This window comes from Mauremys reevesii, linkage group 13, assembly GCF_016161935.1.
Source record: "Mauremys reevesii isolate NIE-2019 linkage group 13, ASM1616193v1, whole genome shotgun sequence".
NCBI classification, from domain to species: domain Eukaryota; kingdom Metazoa; phylum Chordata; order Testudines; family Geoemydidae; genus Mauremys; species Mauremys reevesii.
This window is the reverse complement of record NC_052635.1, coordinates 2,317,388-2,336,674: the sequence shown is the minus strand read 5'-3', so window position 1 is coordinate 2,336,674 and position 19,287 is coordinate 2,317,388. Positions and strand designations below refer to the sequence as shown.

The 19,287-nt window shown below is 50.3% G+C and overlaps 1 gene segment (V, D, J or C); it reads right to left on the bottom strand.

Moving 5' to 3' along the window:
- The window catches only part of LOC120380446, a 134,935-nt gene extending 116,207 nt beyond the window's left edge, over positions 1-18,728 (bottom strand). The window contains 1 exon segment of the V gene segment in view: positions 18,622-18,728. Within this exon segment, the coding sequence occupies positions 18,622-18,667 (46 nt within the window).
- Positions 18,729-19,287: the final 559 nt, after the last annotated feature.

Genomic DNA, 19,287 nt, shown 5'->3' with positions numbered 1-19,287 from the left:
CTCCGTTCAAGGACACAGCCAAGTTTTAGCTGTGAGCAAACAACCAAGAAAAGGGGGGGACTTGAATATACCCAAGCAGATGTAAAATCTGCAAAGACACTAATGCAATGTGTTAGGTTTTTTTCCTCACAGGTAAAGAAGAAACAACCCAAAGATCCTAGCAGCCCTACCACTCCTAGGAACCAGAAGACTGGGTCTACATAAAGATCCATCAACAAAAGACTGCCTTGGCTCCACGCTGGAAAGGCCCTTTCCAAGTCCTGCTGTCTACCAACACTGCTGTGAAGTGCCAAAGACTGACTGCTTGGACCCAGGATTCTCACTGCAAAAGACCCTCCACATCAGAAGAATTTTCCTATTGATGATTAGCCTATTCTTTCTTCTAGTTCTACTGTGCTTCTGGACAGCAGGGAAAAAGCTCCCTTGTCCACTGACAGACCAACTGTGCCTTTAGACTTTTCTAGAAAAAGCACAGCTATTACAGGGTGATATGTGCTGGAAACCTCTCCCCTGTAGGATGCTAAACCACAATTGTTTTGGGAAAGAAGAAGAAACACTCACTCCACTGACATTGCCAAAGTCCAGGAATTCCTGACCAGAAAGGACATTGAGAACTGACCCTGGTGAAGAAACAAAGAATTACACACTGGCAGGAAGAAACTTGTGGGACCCATGTTTGGGAATGTGGTATTAATTGGATTTTGGGGTTTATTCTACAGGCTGCGCCCTGTGTTTTGGATAAATCCTTCAGTATGTATTGCCCTCCCTAATTGGATTTTAAATGACATTGCCTTTATTCAGTTTTCAGATCACTTTTACATACCCAGATTGCTCACAAGGGGCTGCCATTAGATTAGCACAACAAAGAGCCTGGGTTATTTCCTCTGGAAAAGAGGAAATTGGGCAGATCCCTGTGGGCTGGGGCTAACAGTGTAACAGCCATTTGGAATATTCTTAAAGGCCAAAAACATGATAAGAAATTGGGCCGACCAGAAAGGGCCACTAGCCTTATTTCTGAAGTTCAGCTAACCCAAGTATAGGCTGAAGTTGGTGAGTTACATGTCATTTCCACCCTTAGTTCTATAACCCAGAAGTTACTGACAGAAATGGTATTGAATATCACTGAGGCTGGGAAGGTATTGCAGTGGGATCTAGTATGTTTAGAAATTCAGGATTTCCTGAATGACCAGCTGATGGCCATTCAGAGTGATCTTGAGCACCAGATTTGACCCACTGCCCTTACAGACACATCAGGAGTACCATCTGATCTGTGGTCATGGAGACATACTTGGACACTTTCTGAATGGAAGTGTGGACATTCACAGTGCTCCTTCCAAGCATATGGACCGGTTAGGGTGGGTGTGGCTTCCACATACCGAATCCTGCTGGATCCATGGGAGGATGCATATGGGACTGAATTATTCACCGAGACATCTGGGAAATTAAACCACTTGGTATACCTACCTGATTTATAGTCAGTGCCCCAATCCCTTAGTTGTTAAATGAACATTCCACTCTTTTGTCCATGCATTCATTCCTGGGTTGGGGGTAACTAAGCTCAAAAGAGCAGTTGTACATATATCTGTAAAGCTTCATTGTTTTTTGTTTTTAAAGTTTGAGAAAACTCGCCAAAAGTTTGTTGAGTATTCTCAAAGGGGGGGATTGTTGGTGCCACTAGGCCTGAGTAAACCAAAGTTGTGACTTTGGGCCTATGTGACCCAAAGTACCTTTATGTAAAGTGCTTTTGTTAGCCTTACTAAACTTTTGTAACCTTTTGTGTTATGTGCTAATTACTGCAGTGGTAAGGTTGCTTGATACTAGATGTAGCCAATATTAAATAAGATAGGCGGAAAGCAGGTGCTGTAATTAAAGTTATATGCATGAGAACGTAGCCCCCACGGTGGGAAAGTACAGATAACTGATCACAGAAAAGTTGCTAACGAGCTAAGGTGGTTTTTTGCCAAGTATGACTTAACTGCTTCATGTGATTGCTATTGCAAAGTGTATTTGCTGCATGGGAATGAAAGGTGGGGGGAGAGGAGGAGTGTGGGGGTAATGGGAATGCGTAGCTGAAGTTCTGTATAAAGAGAGGAAAACTGCTTGTATCGGGGTGCAGGATTTGAGAATGCTTTTCTCCCTGGCACCTATTTGGGCTTAAATAAACCTGGTTTTGCTTCTCCACCCTGGTGTGATAATTAGTGCGACGCACACCGGGCAACGAACCCTACTGTTGCTCCGCCTTGGGCTCTTTGAGCCGGCAACACTGGTGCCCAGGGCCATATCCCAGGGCTGAAGCAGCAGCCCAATCCCCACCCCCCGGGGCCGAAGCTGGAGCCCGAGGGGTGGCAGGGGTCAGATTTCGGCTTTAGCCCTGAGTGGCAGGGCTCAGATTACAGGCCCCCTGCCCAGGGCTGAAGACCTCGGGCTCCGGCTTTGCGCCCCGCCCCCCATGCCCAGTGCGGCTGGGCTCCAGTGGGCTCAGGTTTTGGTCCTGTCTCCTGGGTCATGTCGTCATTTTTGTTGTCAGATGGGGGTCCCGGTGCAATGAAGTTTGTGAACACCTGATAAGTCTTGGAAAAATCTCATTCTTAATTGTGAGCAAGTGGCAGCCTTTCCGGAGGCTTTGCAAGAAAGTTTTAGGGACTCCCCTGATTTTCTGAGTCCATCATCAGATTTCTCTAGCACCACATCACACCGGACCCCTGTGAACACCAAACATGCCAGTAATGTACCCAGTGCATAGTACAATATAGAATGTAACTGTTTATTGATCAGGGCCGGCTCCAGACCCCAGCGCGCCAAGCGCGTGTGTGGGGCGGCATTTTGGCGGCAGGCAGCTCCGGTGGACCTCCCGCAGGCATGACTGCGGAGGGTCCGCTGGTCCCGCATCTCAGGTGGACCTCCCACAGACATGCCTGCGGAAGCTCCACCGGAGCCGCGGGACCAGCGGAACCTCCGCAGGCACGTCTGCAAGAGGTCCCCCGGAGCCGCGGGACCGGCAACCGGCAGCACGACCCCTGCGGCATGCCACCCTGCTTGGGGCGGCCGGATTCCTGGAGCCGCCCCTGTTATATATATAACTCCAGGGAACAGGAACTCACCTGAGAGAGCAGAGAGCAAGAGAAGAGATCTCCATGGGGAGAGTATGATGGCGAATGGAGAGAACTAGACCCAGGGGCTGCAGAAAGGGCTGTAGTCTGGAAGGGTTTCTAGGCACCTTGGCTTTAAACAGGCGGCTTCCTCCTGAATTTGCCTCATGGCTTGTTTGAGGTGTATAAAGAGCCACTGGATGGGCTTGTGGTTAAAGCAGTAGAGGGTTGGTCTATACGTATATTTGTTTTCCTGTGAGTGTTTGTTTAATTCACACCTATATCAACTAAAGCTTGAAATAGAACAGCTGAGCTAAAGCAACCCACAGAGAGTCTGGCACGTCAACCTCAAAGGTTTAACAGCGGTGTAGTGATTTTGGTGAAAGTTGATTGGAAAAAGCATAAATTGCAGTGAGAAATCACTTGGGATCAGACGGGCTGAGAGTCTCAAACTGGTAAAATCCTCTGGCCTGCTATGCGGAAGCTCAGACTAGCCTCTTAAGCCTCTGACTCTAAGAAAGCGACCTAAAGGGGTTACGAACACTGATTTCTTTTGTTGTTGTTTTAGTGCAATCTGGACACCTAAATCTGAGGTCTTCTGCCAGTCCCAGCCTTTCTATATTGGGACTGGCTATTAAATAGATAGGTGCCTAGGTGCTCTTAACATGCTGCTAAGTACCTAACTTCTATTGAAATCTATGGGAGTCAGGCACCCAGCTGATTCTGAAAATCCCATGAAGGGCTGATCTGATTCTTTGGGAACCTAAATACCATTAGGCCTAGATTTCTGAAGGTGTTCAGGCATAGCTGTGCTCAGCCTTGAAATCAGGGCCGCCCAGAGGATTCCGGGGGCCTGGGGTCTTCGGCAGCGGGGGGCTCGTATTGTGCAGGGTCTCACCACCAGTCGTGAGCTGGGGAAGGATCAAGGCTGGAAATGGGATGGTGGAGTCCTCCTTCTCCAGCCCTTCCTGGGGCGAAACTCCCATTGACTGCCGGGGTGGGGGGGGGGGGGGGTAGGCGCCAGCCCTGCACCTTTCCATGCAGCCCTGCAAAGCACATGCCGCTGCAGATCTTCTATTTGTGTGGATGTGCCCGCACAGGAGAGGGATTCAATAAATGGGGAGCGGGGCCGCCGCGGGTCTTCGGCAGGGGCGGCTCTAGGCACCAGCGGGCCAAGCGCCCGCTTGGGGCGGCATCCTGGGGAGGGCGTCATTTGGCTCCGGTTGAGCTCCCGCCGGCATGCCTGCGGCAGGTCCACCGGAGCCCGGGACTAGCGGACCTGCCGCAGTCATGCCTGCGGCGGGTCCCGTCTTCCCGCGGCTCCGGTTGAGCTCCCGCAGGCATGCCTGCGGCAGGTCCGCTCGTCCCGGGCTCCGGAGGCCCTGCCGCAGGCATGCGGCGGGAGCTCAACAGCAAATGCCGCCTCCCAGGAAGCCGGAGCCGCGGGAAGAGGACCCGCCGCGGGACTGGGGAAGGGCGGCGCAGCGCTCCGCGCTGCTTGGGGCAGCCTACTTTGTAGAGCCGCCCCTGGTCTTCAGGGCACTTTGGCGGCGGGTCCCGGAACAGAAGGGACCCCCCGCCGCCGAAGGCCGGGCTGCGCTTCGTCGGCGGCGGGTCCCGCTTCCTCCCCCCCCCGCCCCGGCCCCCAGGCATGGCTGCGGGAGCTCAAGCGGAGCCGCGGACCGCGAACCGTCCGCAGCCGTGCCGGGAGGTTCGCTGTTCCCGCTCGGTGGAGCTCCCGCAGTCATGCCTGCGGCAGGTCCGCTCCTCCCGGGGCTCCGGTGGACCTGCCGCGCGGGAGCTCAACCGGAGCCGCGGGAAGAGGGGAAGAGGAAGGGCGGCGCAGCACACCGCGCTGCCTGGGGCAGCCTAATTTCTAGAGCCGCCCCTGCCCACTCCCCCCCGCCACTCCCCCCGCCCGGCCCCTGCCCCGGCGGGGCCCACTCCCCCCCGCCCCCTTACCCGAGCACCGTCTCCGGCGGGGCCTGAGCTTCGTCCCGCTCAGAGCCGCATGGTGAGGGGGCGGGGCTGTGAGCTCCACGCCCAGCGGAGGCAGCTGCCCCGCCCCCTCCCCACGCCACTCTGAGTGGGGCGGGGCTCAGGGGCTCGGCCGAGGCTGAGGCTCCAGGAGAGGGGTGGAGGCGGGAGCCTCCGCTCTTCTCTTGGGGGCCCCTCCGGAGCCTGGGGCCCGGGGCAAATTGCCCCCTTTGCCCCCCCCTCTGGGCGGCCCTGCTTGAAATGCCTAATTGATGTAGGAGTCTGAATCCCATCTTCCAATACCGAGATACCGGGTAAAATCTGGGCCCTAGTGCGGCTGTTTTCCACCTGTAAAAAGGAGAGAACGATACTTCTCCCCATCGCAGGGTTTTGTGGCTAGGAGGATGAATTCGTGTTTGAGGTGCTGCAGTGCTGGGTTGATGAGGTTTGTGAAACTATCCTGAGAAAAAGTGAATTCAGCCCTTAAGACTGAGCTCCGAATGGTGGATTTCCACCTGTCGTGTCACTGATAGAAAAGGTTTCAGGCAGGGGTGAAAGTAACTTAAAGGACTTACTGGTATGCCAGAGTCCTGAGCGGGGGTGGGGCCTCACCCGGAAGAGGCGTGGCCTCACCCGGAAGAGGCGGGGCCTTTCCATATTTAAATGCCCTGGGGCTCCGGCTGTGGCTGGGAGCCCCGAGGCCTTTAAATCACCCCGGAGCTACCAGCTAAAGAGGCGGCTGGGAGCTCAGGGGCGAATTAAAGGGCCCGGGGCTCCAGCCACCACAGAGCTCTGGGCCCTTCAAATCACTGCGGGAGCCCTGCCGCTGCTACCCCGGGACGGCAGTGCTGCGGCGATGCTTTAAAGGGCCCGGGACTCCCCACAGCGGCTGGAGCCCCGGGCCCTTTAAATCAGCTCTTGCTGGTACGCCGTATCAGACCGTACCGGCTTACTTTCACCTCTGGTTTCAGGCTAATATTGTTTGTGTTACAAAAGCACTAAGAGGAACCCAGTGAGTTTAAGGCCTCGTGCCTGTGAGACCGTCCTTTGCAAAAAGATCTCTACAATGTAAGGCTGAATTTTTTTTCAGAGCTTCTTAAGGGATTTGTTTGCCAAGATTAATAAGAACTGAGAATCCAGATCTTTTACTGGAGTTTGAAAACCCCACCCTAAGAAACGAAAGGGGGGGGGGCAGGGAGAAATAGAGGCACAGCTCATGGCAGGGACTTGCCCAGCAACAGGGGAGTGACACAGCCAGGAAAAAAATCCCTGTCTCCTGACTCCCAACCCAGGCGCCCAGCCACTAGTGCGCACAGTGGAATTCAAAGAGCCGACTGCTTTATAATGCAGTGAGAGTTCGATTTCTATCATTTGGATTTTCTCGTGTATTGGGGGTGGGTGGGGGATGGTGTTCCACAGACTCTTTAATATTCATTCAAAACAAAGAATTTAGAATTCAGACTTTCCTTGTCCCGTGGTGTTTGCATCTGACACACAAGCACAGGATCCTGGGAAATGACCCATCCTTTTTCTCTTGCACCTAGAGCACTGATAGCCAGAGCTCCTATAAAGCTTTAGTCAGCACAGCTCCAGGATGTCCCTCTGGTATTGGCTTTGGTGTCTCCACTGAGCCCACCTCTGCACAGTGACACAAATCCAGACAGAAATATGCAGCTGCACAAACTGCTTGTAACTCTTGTGCAATCTTCCTCTTTCCCTTCCTGCGTCAGCTTCTTAATGTGGAACCAGGAAATTGCTTGGGGCACGTTTCCGCCAGGCTGGAAGGTAGAAATGTTTCATTCTGGACTCTCGTTTGTTTGTTTTGTGTAGGACCCGCCCGCCCCCCCGCCCCCATCCCACCGCACTCAATCAGGGATCAGGAACCCATGGCCCTAGCCACTGCACAAACACAAAGCAGGAATAAATACAGGATCTTCTACGTCCCCCATCCAGTCTCTTGCCCAGGGGTCAGCAACCTTTCAGAAGTGCTGTGCCGAGTCTTCATTTATTCACTCGAATTTAAGGTTTCGCGTGCCAGTCATACATTTTAATGTTTTTAGAAGGTTTCTTTCTATAAGTCTATAATATAGAACTAAACAATTGTTGTATGTAAAGTAAATAAGGTTTTTAAAATGTTTAAGAAACTTCATTTTAAATGAAATTAAAATGTAGATCTCCCCGGACTGGTGGCCAGGACCTGGGCAATGCGAGTGCCACTGAAACCAGCTCGTGTGCCGCCTTTGGCATCCGTGCCATAGGTTGCCTACCCGTGCTCTAGTCAGTGAATCAAAAGATGTGTGACGTTGCACCCCATAAGGCTTTATGGAAATATGCTTATGAATGTATATGTGACATAACTGGAATATGTCTTATGCTACATATGCCATATAACATATCTCTGTAAAAGTTATGATATACTGAATCTATTCCTCCTATTTGCATGCATGTGTCCTTGTATTTGAAGTTATGAATATTGGCTGTGTACTGGTTTCATTTTAAGTAGCCTTAGTAAGGCATTTGGGCAGCTTCTTTGGAAAAGAATTTGCAAGTTAAGTGCCCAGTCAAGAAACAATGAATGGACAATAGATCTTGGAAGGCTCCAATCCACGTAAGAAGTCGACCTGAGGACGTTCAGGGGAGCATGTGAACTATGGCTGCTACCTGTATGTTCTGACTCATGCATGGACATGTGCCTTGCCCATGTGACTCCAAAACTCCATCTTGGAGCTGGGATTCTACACAGGGGGAGGGAGAGGTCTCCACCCATAAGAGAAAGTCTATTTAACCCCTGGGAGACCCCTCCATTTTGTCTTCAGCTGGCTCAAGAGATAGCCTCTCCACCCCACCCCACCCCTGGGATACCTGAAAGAAACTGGAACAAGGACAGTAACCACAGGGGGTGTGAGTGATTGCTAGACCCAGACTAGAAGGAGACTAGTGTGTAAAAGGAAGGTCACTGGAACACCTCTGAGTGTGAGGTTTTATCTATTCAGTTTTCTTACTGTGTTGGACATAGACTTGCGTGAGCTATTTATTTTGCTTGGTAACTCACTTTGTTCTGTCTGTTACTACCTGGAACCACTTAACTCCTACTTTCTGTATTTAATAAAATCACTTTTTATTTATTAATTAACCCAGAGTCTCTATTAATATGGGGGGTGGGGGGAAAACAGCCGTGCATCAGTGTTATAGAGGGCAAACAATGTATGAGTTTACCCTGTATAAGCTTTATACAGGGTAAAATGGATTTATTTGGGGTTTGGACCCCATTGGGAGCTGGGCAGCTGAGTGTTAAAGACAAGAACACGTCTGTAAGCTGCTTTCAATTGAGCCTGCAGCTGTTAGGGGCCGTGGTTCAGAGCTGGGTCTGGGTTTGCAGCAGGCTAGCGGGTCTGGCTCAAACCAGGCAGGGCACTGAAGTCCCAAGCTGCCAGGGCAGGAAAGCAGGGGCAGAAGTCGTCTCAACACATCAGCTGGAAGTTCCCAAGGGGTTTTCTGTGATCCAGCCCGTCACAAGATGTATTTTTTGTTGCATTGTAGTATTTAGCTCCTAGATAATGGTTTTCTTCTGGAGAATACAAAATCTTTGACAAAGAGAGTACAAAGAGCGAACTCATATTAATATCCATGGCTAAGAGTGTAGCCATCCAAATCTAGGCAGATTTCAAAATCGCAGCTTTATTTTTCCTTCACACACTCAAAACATAAGTACTGGCACATTCTTCTGGGATGTCCCACTTGAGACCTCTTAACAGGGGCTGGACTTGCCGATGGCAGATGCTTGGCTCCCTTGATAAATCTGTCCCTTTTAGGGTGTCTCAGCTTGAGCAACCAAAAACAGAGGCAGCCAAAATCCTCCTGAAGTATCCAAATTCTCTTTGAGAAGGGAAGCCCCAGCCTGTGAGCCCAGAGTCAGTGTGATCGTTCTCGGGGCTGCCGCTCTGCACTGGGACACCATACAGTGACCAATGACCTGGTTTTCTTTTCAGCACCCCCTCCTCCCCCACTCTGCCCTCCCCCACTCTGCACTCCCTGGGTACCCCCCTTCCCCCAGGGCTCTCTCCTCCCACACACGGAGTTAAAGGAGCCTGTGTGTGGTGGGTCCTTCGGCTCCTCCTCTCACTCCCAGAGAGGGTCGCTAACAGGTTCCGATAGCCGGGGCTCCCTTCCCTCCCGGAGCTGGGGGTGAAGGCAGGGGGACAACGCCCTGGCAATGGGTCCAATCCTGTGGCAGACACACGTTTCCTGCAGCTTCTTCCTGGCACACCCAGCGTCTCCAAGGGCTGGGATGGTTCTGGTCCCCTTCTCCTCCAGTTAAATCTGACTGTGTCCCGGGAACAGAATCATGTCCTGAAAAGTGATTTCGGCACTTAAGGTTCTAAATCCCATTAGCTTTCACTGACCCTAAGTCACTTGGGGATAATTACCCAGAGTCTGTTCACGGGGTAACCATTCCCCGGTGTGGCTGAGGGCTGCAGTGTTAGCAGGAGACCTGGGTTCTCTCACTGAGGGTTTTTGAATGGCTGTAGCTGTGGTTTGTGTCACTGTGTCCCTAGCACAGTAATACGTGGCCGTGTCCTCGGTTCTCAGGCTGCCCAGCTGCAGATAGGCCGTGCTTATGGAGGTGTCCCTGTGATGGTGAACCGCCCCTGGAAGGCCTGGGCATAGCCAGTGCCACCACTGCTGGGGATGATATATCCGATCCACTCCAGTCCTTTCCCAGGAGCCTGCCGCACCCAGTTAATATTGTAGCTGGTAAAGGTGTAGACGGAGGTTTTACATGTCACCTTCGCAGACTCTCCAGGCTTCTTGATTTCTGCCGCGGACTGAGTCAGCTGGATCTGGGAGCTGACACCTTTAAATAAACAACAATAAAAACATAGTTAATTCCATTCTTTTCCTCCTCTTCCCAGGTTTATCCAAGTCCTTCCATTGCCCTCCTCATGGCAGTATCTGATCTGCTTGTGGGTAATGACGGATTTATCCACCCCGCACTGCTGGGAAGGAGGGAAGTGCAGGTCTCCCCATTCTGCAGAGGGGAAACTGAGGCACAAACTCAGTCTGAGATTTTTCAAGCTGTCTAAGGGATTTTGACACCTAGTTCCCATTAAAAATAATGAAAATTGTGTATCAAAATCCTCTTGATGGCTTTAAAATTCTATCCCTATGTGATTTGTTTAAAGCTCTAGGATTTGGAATCCAGAATTCCTGAATCCCTCTGCTACGTCTTAGCCTTAAAACCATTTCCCCTGCCCTAGCCCAGCCGTCCTAACCAGACACCTGTGGGCTCATCCACTCACCTGAGAAAGCTGCCAAAAAGACGAAGAACCCCAGACAGATCATTTTCATTCTCCACACCAACCTGGTGGGCGGCAAAGCAGTAACCCTTCGTCTGCTGGCAGCTCTTCGGTGAGGGTCGCCTGCTGGCCTTTATCAGCCAATTTCCCTTCTTCATTTGCATGTGGGTGTTGCTAAATCATTTGACTAAACCTCAGCTTAACGCACCGTTACAAATAAATGACCTCGGAGTTTAGAGGGACCCAGTCATGGAGGACGCCAGAGCAAATTAATGAAATTCAGGCACCAACCCAGGGAAACACTAAATCACACTGACCTCAGTGGTACTTAAATACGGGCTTAAAGATTATTGGTAAAATCCAATTTTAAGATGCCTAATCCTGGGCTATCAAAATGTAACACCCAGGATATGAAACTGAAATAACAGAATCAATGAGCGTGTAAACACTAGCGCCCTTCACTGGTGGAATAGGGGCGAGTGCTGTGATTTTCAGACCCTCCGAGGAGCGCTGGGTATTCAACTCCCACTGACTGGAAAGGGCTTTGGCTGAGGCGAGACTAGATGCTTGTAATATCCTGACCTGCCCCTAAATGAATCTAGAGAGTCCTCTTCAATGTCTTGAGTATGTTGGCACATCTCTGTGTGTCCTATGAATTACCAGCCAAACAAACCAATGTTCAGTGTTGCCAAGAATGTTGCTTGTCTTGTAGTTGGCCAGTTAGGCTAAGAATTTCAAAGCCACCAAAGTGAGCTGGAATCCCAAATTGTGCATCTAACTCCTGTAGTGAGCTCGGGAAAAAAGTCCACTTGTGAGCAAGTGACAGCCCCTCTCTGTGCTGCCCCAGGGGTTTACATGGCTGTGAGTGGATTTCTGCTCACTGTGCCTCTCGCACAGTGATACCGGGCGGTGCCCTCGGGCTTCAGGCCGGTCAGTTGCAGATACAGCAGGTTGTTGGGATTGTCCCTGGAGATGGTGAATCGCCCTTTGACCCAGTTTGTATAGTAGATTTCTCCCGAATCAGACCTCATCCAGTCTACCCACTGCAGCCCTTTCCCGGGAGCCTGACGCACCCAGTCCATCCAGGAGCTGCTGAAAGTGAAGCCAGAGGCTTTGCAGGAGAGTTTTGGGGACTTTCCGCTTTTTTGAGTCGTCCACCAGACTCCACCAGCTCCACATCACACCGGACACCTGTGAACACCAAACATACCGGTAATGTGCCCAGTGCATAGTACAATATAGAATGTAACTGTTTATTGACATAACTCTAGGGAACAAGCACACACTTGAGAGAGAGAGCAGCGAGCAAGAGAAGAGATCTCCATGGGGAGAGCATGATGGCAAATGGAGAGAAATAGACCCAGAGGCTGCAGAAAGGGGTGTGGTTTGGAAGGGTCTCTAGGCACCTTGGCTTTGAATTTGCCTCATGGCTTGTTTGTGGTGTATAAAGAGCAACTGGGTGGAATAGTGGTTAAAGCTCTAGACCCAGGCAGGGCTGCGCAGAGGCTTCAGGGGGCCTGGGGCAAAGCAATTTCGGGGCCCCCTCCATAAAAAGTTGCAGAACTATAGAACATTATATTCTTGTGGAGGCCCCTGTGGGGCACGGGGCCTGGGGCAAATTGCCCCATTTGCCCCCCCCCCGGCGGCCCTGGACAATGAATCGCCCTTTCGGTGACTCGGTGTAGTGTGAACTCTTTCCTGTGTGCTCCGCCCTGGCGACCCGTTCCGGCCGCTACCCAGGAGCCTGATGGACCCAGCTCGGAAGTGGAACCCGGAGATTTGATAAGCGAGGCGGAGTCAAAGGGCACCTGCGGGCTCTATGTACAAGGAGCAGTTTGTGTAGGTACAGAGCTGAAAATGATGTTTTCTAACCGGCAGTGCAGTGCCCCTTCCCCGTCTTGTCCCCAAGGCTCTGCCGTGGTGTTTGCTCATTGCTGCCCTTCGTGGTGGACGGGAGAAGGGGCCTCTGCAGCCCCCCCTTTTCTCTCACTGACCCCCGTTTTGTATTATTAGTAAAACCAGAAAATGAATATCTGAGGGTTATTTATTTATTCGTTTAACCCAGGATCTTTTTTCCTCCCAAGGAAATGTCTCTTGTGCCAGAAGAGCAGCACTGGTGGGGAAATTATTCAATTAACCAGACAAAGGGGGAAAAATCAAACAAACAAACAGTCTTGGTGTAGTCTAGTGCCAACAGCTGAGAGTTCCGGGTCTTTCTGCTGGAATGTGTCACTGACACTGGTGACACTAAGGGGGCGCTAGACTGAACCGGAGTGAACCTGGTTGAGGCTCCATGGCCTGTGTTATGCAGGAGCTCAGAGCAGTTTCTCACACTGCTCCGCTCCGGCCTTTCTGTCTCTGCATCAGTGCCTGTCCGGGAGGCTGGAGGTGGGCTCAGAACGTGTCCCTGGCAGAGGAAAGAAAGAGGCAAGGACCCAAATAAGAATGTTCTGTCCTTTGTGAGAGCTTGTGTCAACTCCTTCACCTTCAGTAGAATTAAGGAGGAACAATAATAAGAATAAACAGGGTTTGCTGCTGCTCGGCCCTTTCCCACAACTGATCTCATTGTCACTCACAGGCCTGGGGCGCCCCCAACACCAAACCGCTTCTCTGATCACTGCAGGGGGAGGTTCTTGTCTGAGCTCAGCCCTGCTTCCCCTCACTGTGTCTCTCGCACAGTAATACCGGGCAGTGCCCTCTGGCTTTAGGCCGGTCAGATACAGCAGGTTGTTGGGGTTGTCTCTGGAGATGGTGAATCGGCCTTTCACTGAATCAGGGTATGCAGTACCCAAACGGGTTTATATGAGTGACCCACTCCAGCCCCTTCCCAGGAGCCTGGCAGACCCAGTCCATCCGGTAGCTGCTGAAGGTGAAGTCGGAGGCTTTGCAGGAGAGGCGGAGAGAGTCTCCGGGCTTTTTCACATCCCCTCCGGACTCCACCAGCTGCACCTGCGACCGGACACCTGCAAATAAACCACGTTATAAATCATATGAGTACCCATAGCAATAATAAAATCTTCCTCTGCCTCTGCCAGGAGTTAAGGGGAGAAATTACCTTCCAAAGCTGCTATAATGAGAACAAAGTGGAGCCAAAGCCTCATTTCCCCTGGTGCTGGAGGGGAAGGTTCTCACGGGACTGGCTGGTAACTGCACAGACCCGGGGCTTCGGATTCTGAATCTGGGTGTAGCCTGGCCAGAGAGAGGCACAGATTTAAACAGGAAATGGACACCCTTATTTGCATATCCACTTCCTTATAAGAAACAGCAACTCCTTCCCCGAGCGGTCACAGTGTCTGGGGCTGGGGATCCAAGACAAGGAGGAAGACCCATAACTAGTGAAATAAGGATAGATAGATAGATAGATAGATAGATAGATAGATAGATAGATAGATAGATAGATAGATAGATAGATAGATACAGGGCGTGTGGGGAGATAGATAGATAGATAGAAACAGGGGGTGTATGGGGATAGATAGAGGGGGGTAGATGGGAATAGATAGATAGATAGATACAGGGGGTGTATGGGGTAGATAGAGAGATACAGGGGGTGTATGGGGATAGAGAGATAGATAGGCGCTAGTGTCATAACAAAGTCCCAGGGACCAGGCGATTCTGGTGCTTCTATTGTGCCTGTTGCTAGTGTGTTGCTGGGTAAAGCTATGACAACTCTGTTAAACCAGGTTGATATCATGACCAGGGCACAGGAGAGCATGGAGGGGATTTGACTGTTTTACCCACTGACAGTGTGGAAACTTTTAACACGAAGGAAATAATTCCAAAGCTTGTGTGTGTTGAGCTTGGTAACTCGCCTCTTGCCAGCAAGAAGGGCGGCAAAGGGAAAGGGAGGCCTCTAACCTTTTAACTATGGAGTCTAGCAGCGTGCCTGGAAGGGGTTTGTATAAAAACCCTCTGGATGGGCCAGAGGTGATTCTGGCTTTAAGGGACACTCAGAGAGAGTTGGTTGTGGCTCAGCAGAGCGATGCGTCTGTGGAGCAAGATAAAGGGGAATTGTTGCTTACAGAATCTCTTAAGGCGAAGAATCCTCATGGTGGTTTTGCAGCAGTTTGCTGTAACTGAGAGGTGTGAACGTGATTTGATTAATGGAGAGCAGAGATTTCAAAATGTCTCATATGGCACCTTGGGGTATGAAGGGGAACGGTCCATGGTAGGGGTTGTTGTCCCAGCCTGGCGTTGCCGTCCCAGCCTGGGATCGCCATCCGAGTCACTGCACCAAATTGCGGAAGAAAACAGAGTCTTCACGCTCAGGTTGGATGCAACAAATCAGATTACAGTTTATTTCGGGCAATTGCACGGGAAGAATACACAGACAGAGAGCATCTCTGCCTCAGTAGTTCTCCAAAGAATAAACAATTTAGCACAAGTGCTTATAGCATTTAGTCACAGACATTAATGACAAACAACTGTGTCTTGTTTATACATTTTCCTTCCTCATACCTTGCTCAAGTTGCTTCAGTATTTCTCACTACTCTCACATTTTATTATTATCTCCAAGGGCAGGTCAAGCTGACTCTGCTTTACTGTTTACCACTCGCTTCTGATGTAAACCCTGCTTGTAGAAGTCTTGCATTATGAGAGTTGAGGGTTAGCCTAACTGCTTTGTCTTGACCCAACTGAGATACCTGAATATGAGTCCCTTTAATCTTGTTTCCATGCCATCATGTGCCAGCAATGCCCCTCTGCCATGTACATTGGCCGAACTGAACAGTCTCTATGGAAAAGAATAAATGGACACAAACCTGACATCAGGAATCATAACATTCAAAAACCAGTAGGAGAGAACTTCAGTCTCCCTGGACACTCAATAACAGACTTAAAAGTCACCATTCTTCAACAAAAAACTTCAAAAACAGACTTAAATGAGAAACTGCTGAACTGAAATTAATATGCAAACTGGACACCATCAAATTAGGCCTGAATAAAGACGGGGAGTGGCTGGGTCACTACGAAAAGTAATTTTCCCTCTGTTGATATTCACCCCTTCTTGTCAACTTTTGGGAATTGGCCTCTTCCAATTGAATTAGCCTCGTTAGCACTGACACTCCTCTTGGTAAAGCAACTCCCATCTTATCATGTGCTGTAATATATATACCTGCCTACTGTATTTTTCACTCCATGCATCTTATGAAATGGATTTTAGCCCATGAAATCTTATGCCCAAATAAATTTGTTAGTCTCTAAGGTGCCACAAGGACCCCTCGTTGTTTTTACTGATATTGTAGTTGAACTTTAGGCTGTTTTTAGTACATTCACTGCCATGGGTTTCTTTCATCCATTCTTGGGACTCCAGTTCTCCGATGTCCTGGATATCCACATGCCAAGGCGCATTGGTGCAGTTTCCTGATACTTGCAATTGTTGCCCTCAGGGAACAGTCAGTGTGCTGGGTCTTGATTCCCAGATTTGAAGCAAGTGAGGCTCGCTGAACCCCACTAACATCCTAATGTCAATGTCCTCTCCTGAATGCCAAGCAAACCCCAGGAACCCTAAAAGGACTGACCTCTCCTTGTTCCCGTACTAGTTTAAGGCAATCAATATTCTATATAGTGGCTTTAGGGCTCGTACAATTTCCCATCATAATATTAGTGTATTCAGTCATCAAAGACAACCTAGATTTCGAAGGGGCTTCTGGTGATAGCCCGCCAGCCATTACATTATGGTAATGAGCAAACCTCTTTTCCCAACACAAGCAACAGCTGGTATGATTGAAAACTAATGGATTAATCCAACATTGGCCCATCATCCAGAAATCATTTCCCCGTGCATTGACTGCATGGATGTTGACAGGCCAGCGAACAGGGTTGGCTACCAGACAAACAACATGTAACATAATCTATTTATCGATCTATCTATCCCCATCCACCCCACCCCATCTATCTATTTACACACACACACACACACACACACAGAGTTGTGACAGAAGCTTCTTCTTTATGGTGCCCAGGTTACTTGTGCTCTTCTGCTGGCACCAGCCTTCTTCTTCTTCTCTCCTCCTCCTCTTCCTTTTGAACTCTGAAAGACAAAATAGACATTTTCTACCCCCTCCCCGCCTGGTTGGGTAACAATTAGAGGTTACTGCTTGGAATCCCCTTCCCATGGTTTAAGCTGTGAAGAATGGAACAATTTTAACTTTGGCTTGTTTAGCCTTTTTGTTCAGATTTCTCCCTGATATATTGTTGGGCTGGCCTTTTCCATAATGTTCACTGGGCCTTCTCATTTCATACCCAAAGAATGAGCTTGTTCTGCACATATTCAATACAGCACCTGGTCTCCAACCTCCCACTCAACAGGCTTCTTCACCCAGCCCAGCCTTTTATCCACCTCTCTTACATTAAGGCCCAATTGTTCTGCTATTTCCTTGTGGGTTTCTGTTAGTGCCTCTGAAAGGGACTGGATCCATTGGTCATTTAGCACTTTGGGTTGCCACCCATCTGGAATATCTACATCTAGCCACCATTGCTGGGGTGTTCGCTTGTCCCTTCCTGTCATTGCTACAAAGGGAGTATAACTGTGACTTGCTGACCACAGGGCTATTAGAATCATAGGCAGTTTTTCATCCCAATCTTTTCCATTTTCTTTTACCATTTTTCTTAAAGCTTCCTTTGGAGTGTGTTTGGTTTGTTCCACTTGCCCTGAGGCTTGGGGGTGGCCCCCAGTGTGGAACCTTTGCTTTAATGCCTAATAATTTACACATTTTCTGTCCTTTCGCTAGAAGAAAATACAGTGGGTGACTCTTGTCCACAGACATTTCAATGAAATCCTTTGAGAAGTTCAGGGTTCCCAAAAGGGCTCTTAAGGATGCCACATCAGTAGGGGTGGGAAGTTTTCCAATTAGTTCCACCCGTTGTGCATCTTGGGTTCATCCTTCCTTTCTCAATATGATCCCTAAGTATTTTACCTCTTGCTGTACCAATTGAGCCTTGGCTCTACTAGCTTTAAATCCAGTATCCTGAATGATTTGTATCACATTCTCAGTGATTCTATCAACCTCCTCCCTATTGTCCCCTTGCACCAATATATCATCAGCAGAGGAAATTACTCTTTTTTGGAGTTTGGATCTCAATTTTTCTCACATCTCGACCACACGGGAGTGACAAATTGCAGGGGCATTATGAAAACACTGGGGGACCCTTGTAAAACACAACCGTTGTTACACTCTAACAGATGAGCGGCTCTTTAAAAACACTGTCATCACATAAAATCCAGGTAACGTCACACCCCAACTCCAAACTGCTGCAGGAAGGGGTGTCCCTGAGCTTGCTGGATGCATCATTGGCTATTCCCATTCTTGGTTCCGTTTACTACCCAATAGTAGAAGTGTTAGTGTGTAACGGAAGGTCTTGTGGTCCAGTTAGTGTAAATCTGGAGTAACTCGAGTCTAGTGAAAGCAGCTGCGGTGACTTTACACCAGCGGAGGATTTGGCCCCAGGGGCAATTCGCTCCATCCGTTGGGTCTGATGCGAACCCCAATGCGCTTGTCCCGTTTACACTGACAGACGCTGCCCTGTGAGTCTGACACCGAGACGGGCCCCGGGGGAGCCAACGAGCCAGGTCAGCGAGGGGAGAGCGACTCAGAACAGGACTCACTCCAGATTGGGGTTCAGTAATGGAGCGAGGAATCTCTGCACCCAGCGGGGCTCTGGGCAGGAAGGGGAGACACGTTGCCCGGGAACGGAAGGGTTAAAACTGCCGGGAGGTTTGTGTTACATTCACCCGGGTGCCGGGTCTCCTGTCCCAGCCCGGAGCGGTGTGTGTGTCACTGCTGCCCCCGCGCGGCTGCCGGGAGAAGGGCGATTCCGCAGCCCGGGTTTTTGTATGACCACAAACCGGTTTCGTGTCACTGTGTCCCGCACAGTAATAGCGGGCGGTGTCCTCGGGCTTCAGGCCGGTCAGTTGCAGATACAGCTCACTCTTGGAATTATCCCGGGAGATGGTGAATCGGCCTTTGACGGAATCAAGGTAGTATATAGTACCCCCACCGTCGTTTATAGCAGCGACCCATTCTAGCCCCTTCCCGGGAGCCTGTCGGACCCAGCTCATCCAGTAGCTGCTGAAGGTGAACCCGGAGGCTTTGCAGGAGAGGCGGAGAGAGTCTCCGGGCTTTTTCACATCCCCTCCGGACTCCACCAGCTGCACCTGGGACCGAACACCTGGGAACAAAGACAGGTTGTAAATTTCGGTATAAAAAGCAGCGTTAACACAATATTCTTTACACTGCCAGTTATTCAGAGGAGGAAAATACCTTCCAAAGCTGCTACAGCGAAAATGAACAGAAGCAAAATTCCCATTTTCCCGAGTGCTGGAGGGGAAAGTTCTCAGGGACTGGCTGGTCACTGCACAGACCCAGGGGCTGCGGATTGTGTCTCCGGGTGCAGCCTGGGCAGAGAGAGGCACAGATTTAAACAGGAAACTGTCTCCTTCATTTGCATGTCCCCGCTTTATAAGAGACACACACTCCTGCTGCCAGGGATCTGAGTGACTCGCCCTAGGGCTCCGGGTTCAGGAGTCAGACTGTCCCCTCCTGTGTCTGTGCAGCGCCGGGCACAGGGCGCGGGGATCCTCATTAGATTTTCGGACCCCTATTAATTTTATCTGGTGACTCCTGGTTTGTGTATTCGGGGAAAGGGTAAATAACTATTTTACTGCTTGAACCCAGCGGCTGCGGCTTCTCAGTGCGAGAGCTTCAGGGTCTGGGGACTGAGGGGTTTTCAGCAGGGGAGGGGAGTAGCCGCATTTGCACCTTCCCCTTTTCCTAAGGGACTGGGGGATCCAACTGCGAGTGGGGTCCAGATCCCAGCCCCGAGCTCCCGGGGGAGAGTGACGGACTAGAGCGTGTAGCAAGGACTGTGTGACTGTGTCTTTAACACGGTGCCTGATACTGGATCAAGGCCTGGTAAATTCATGTATC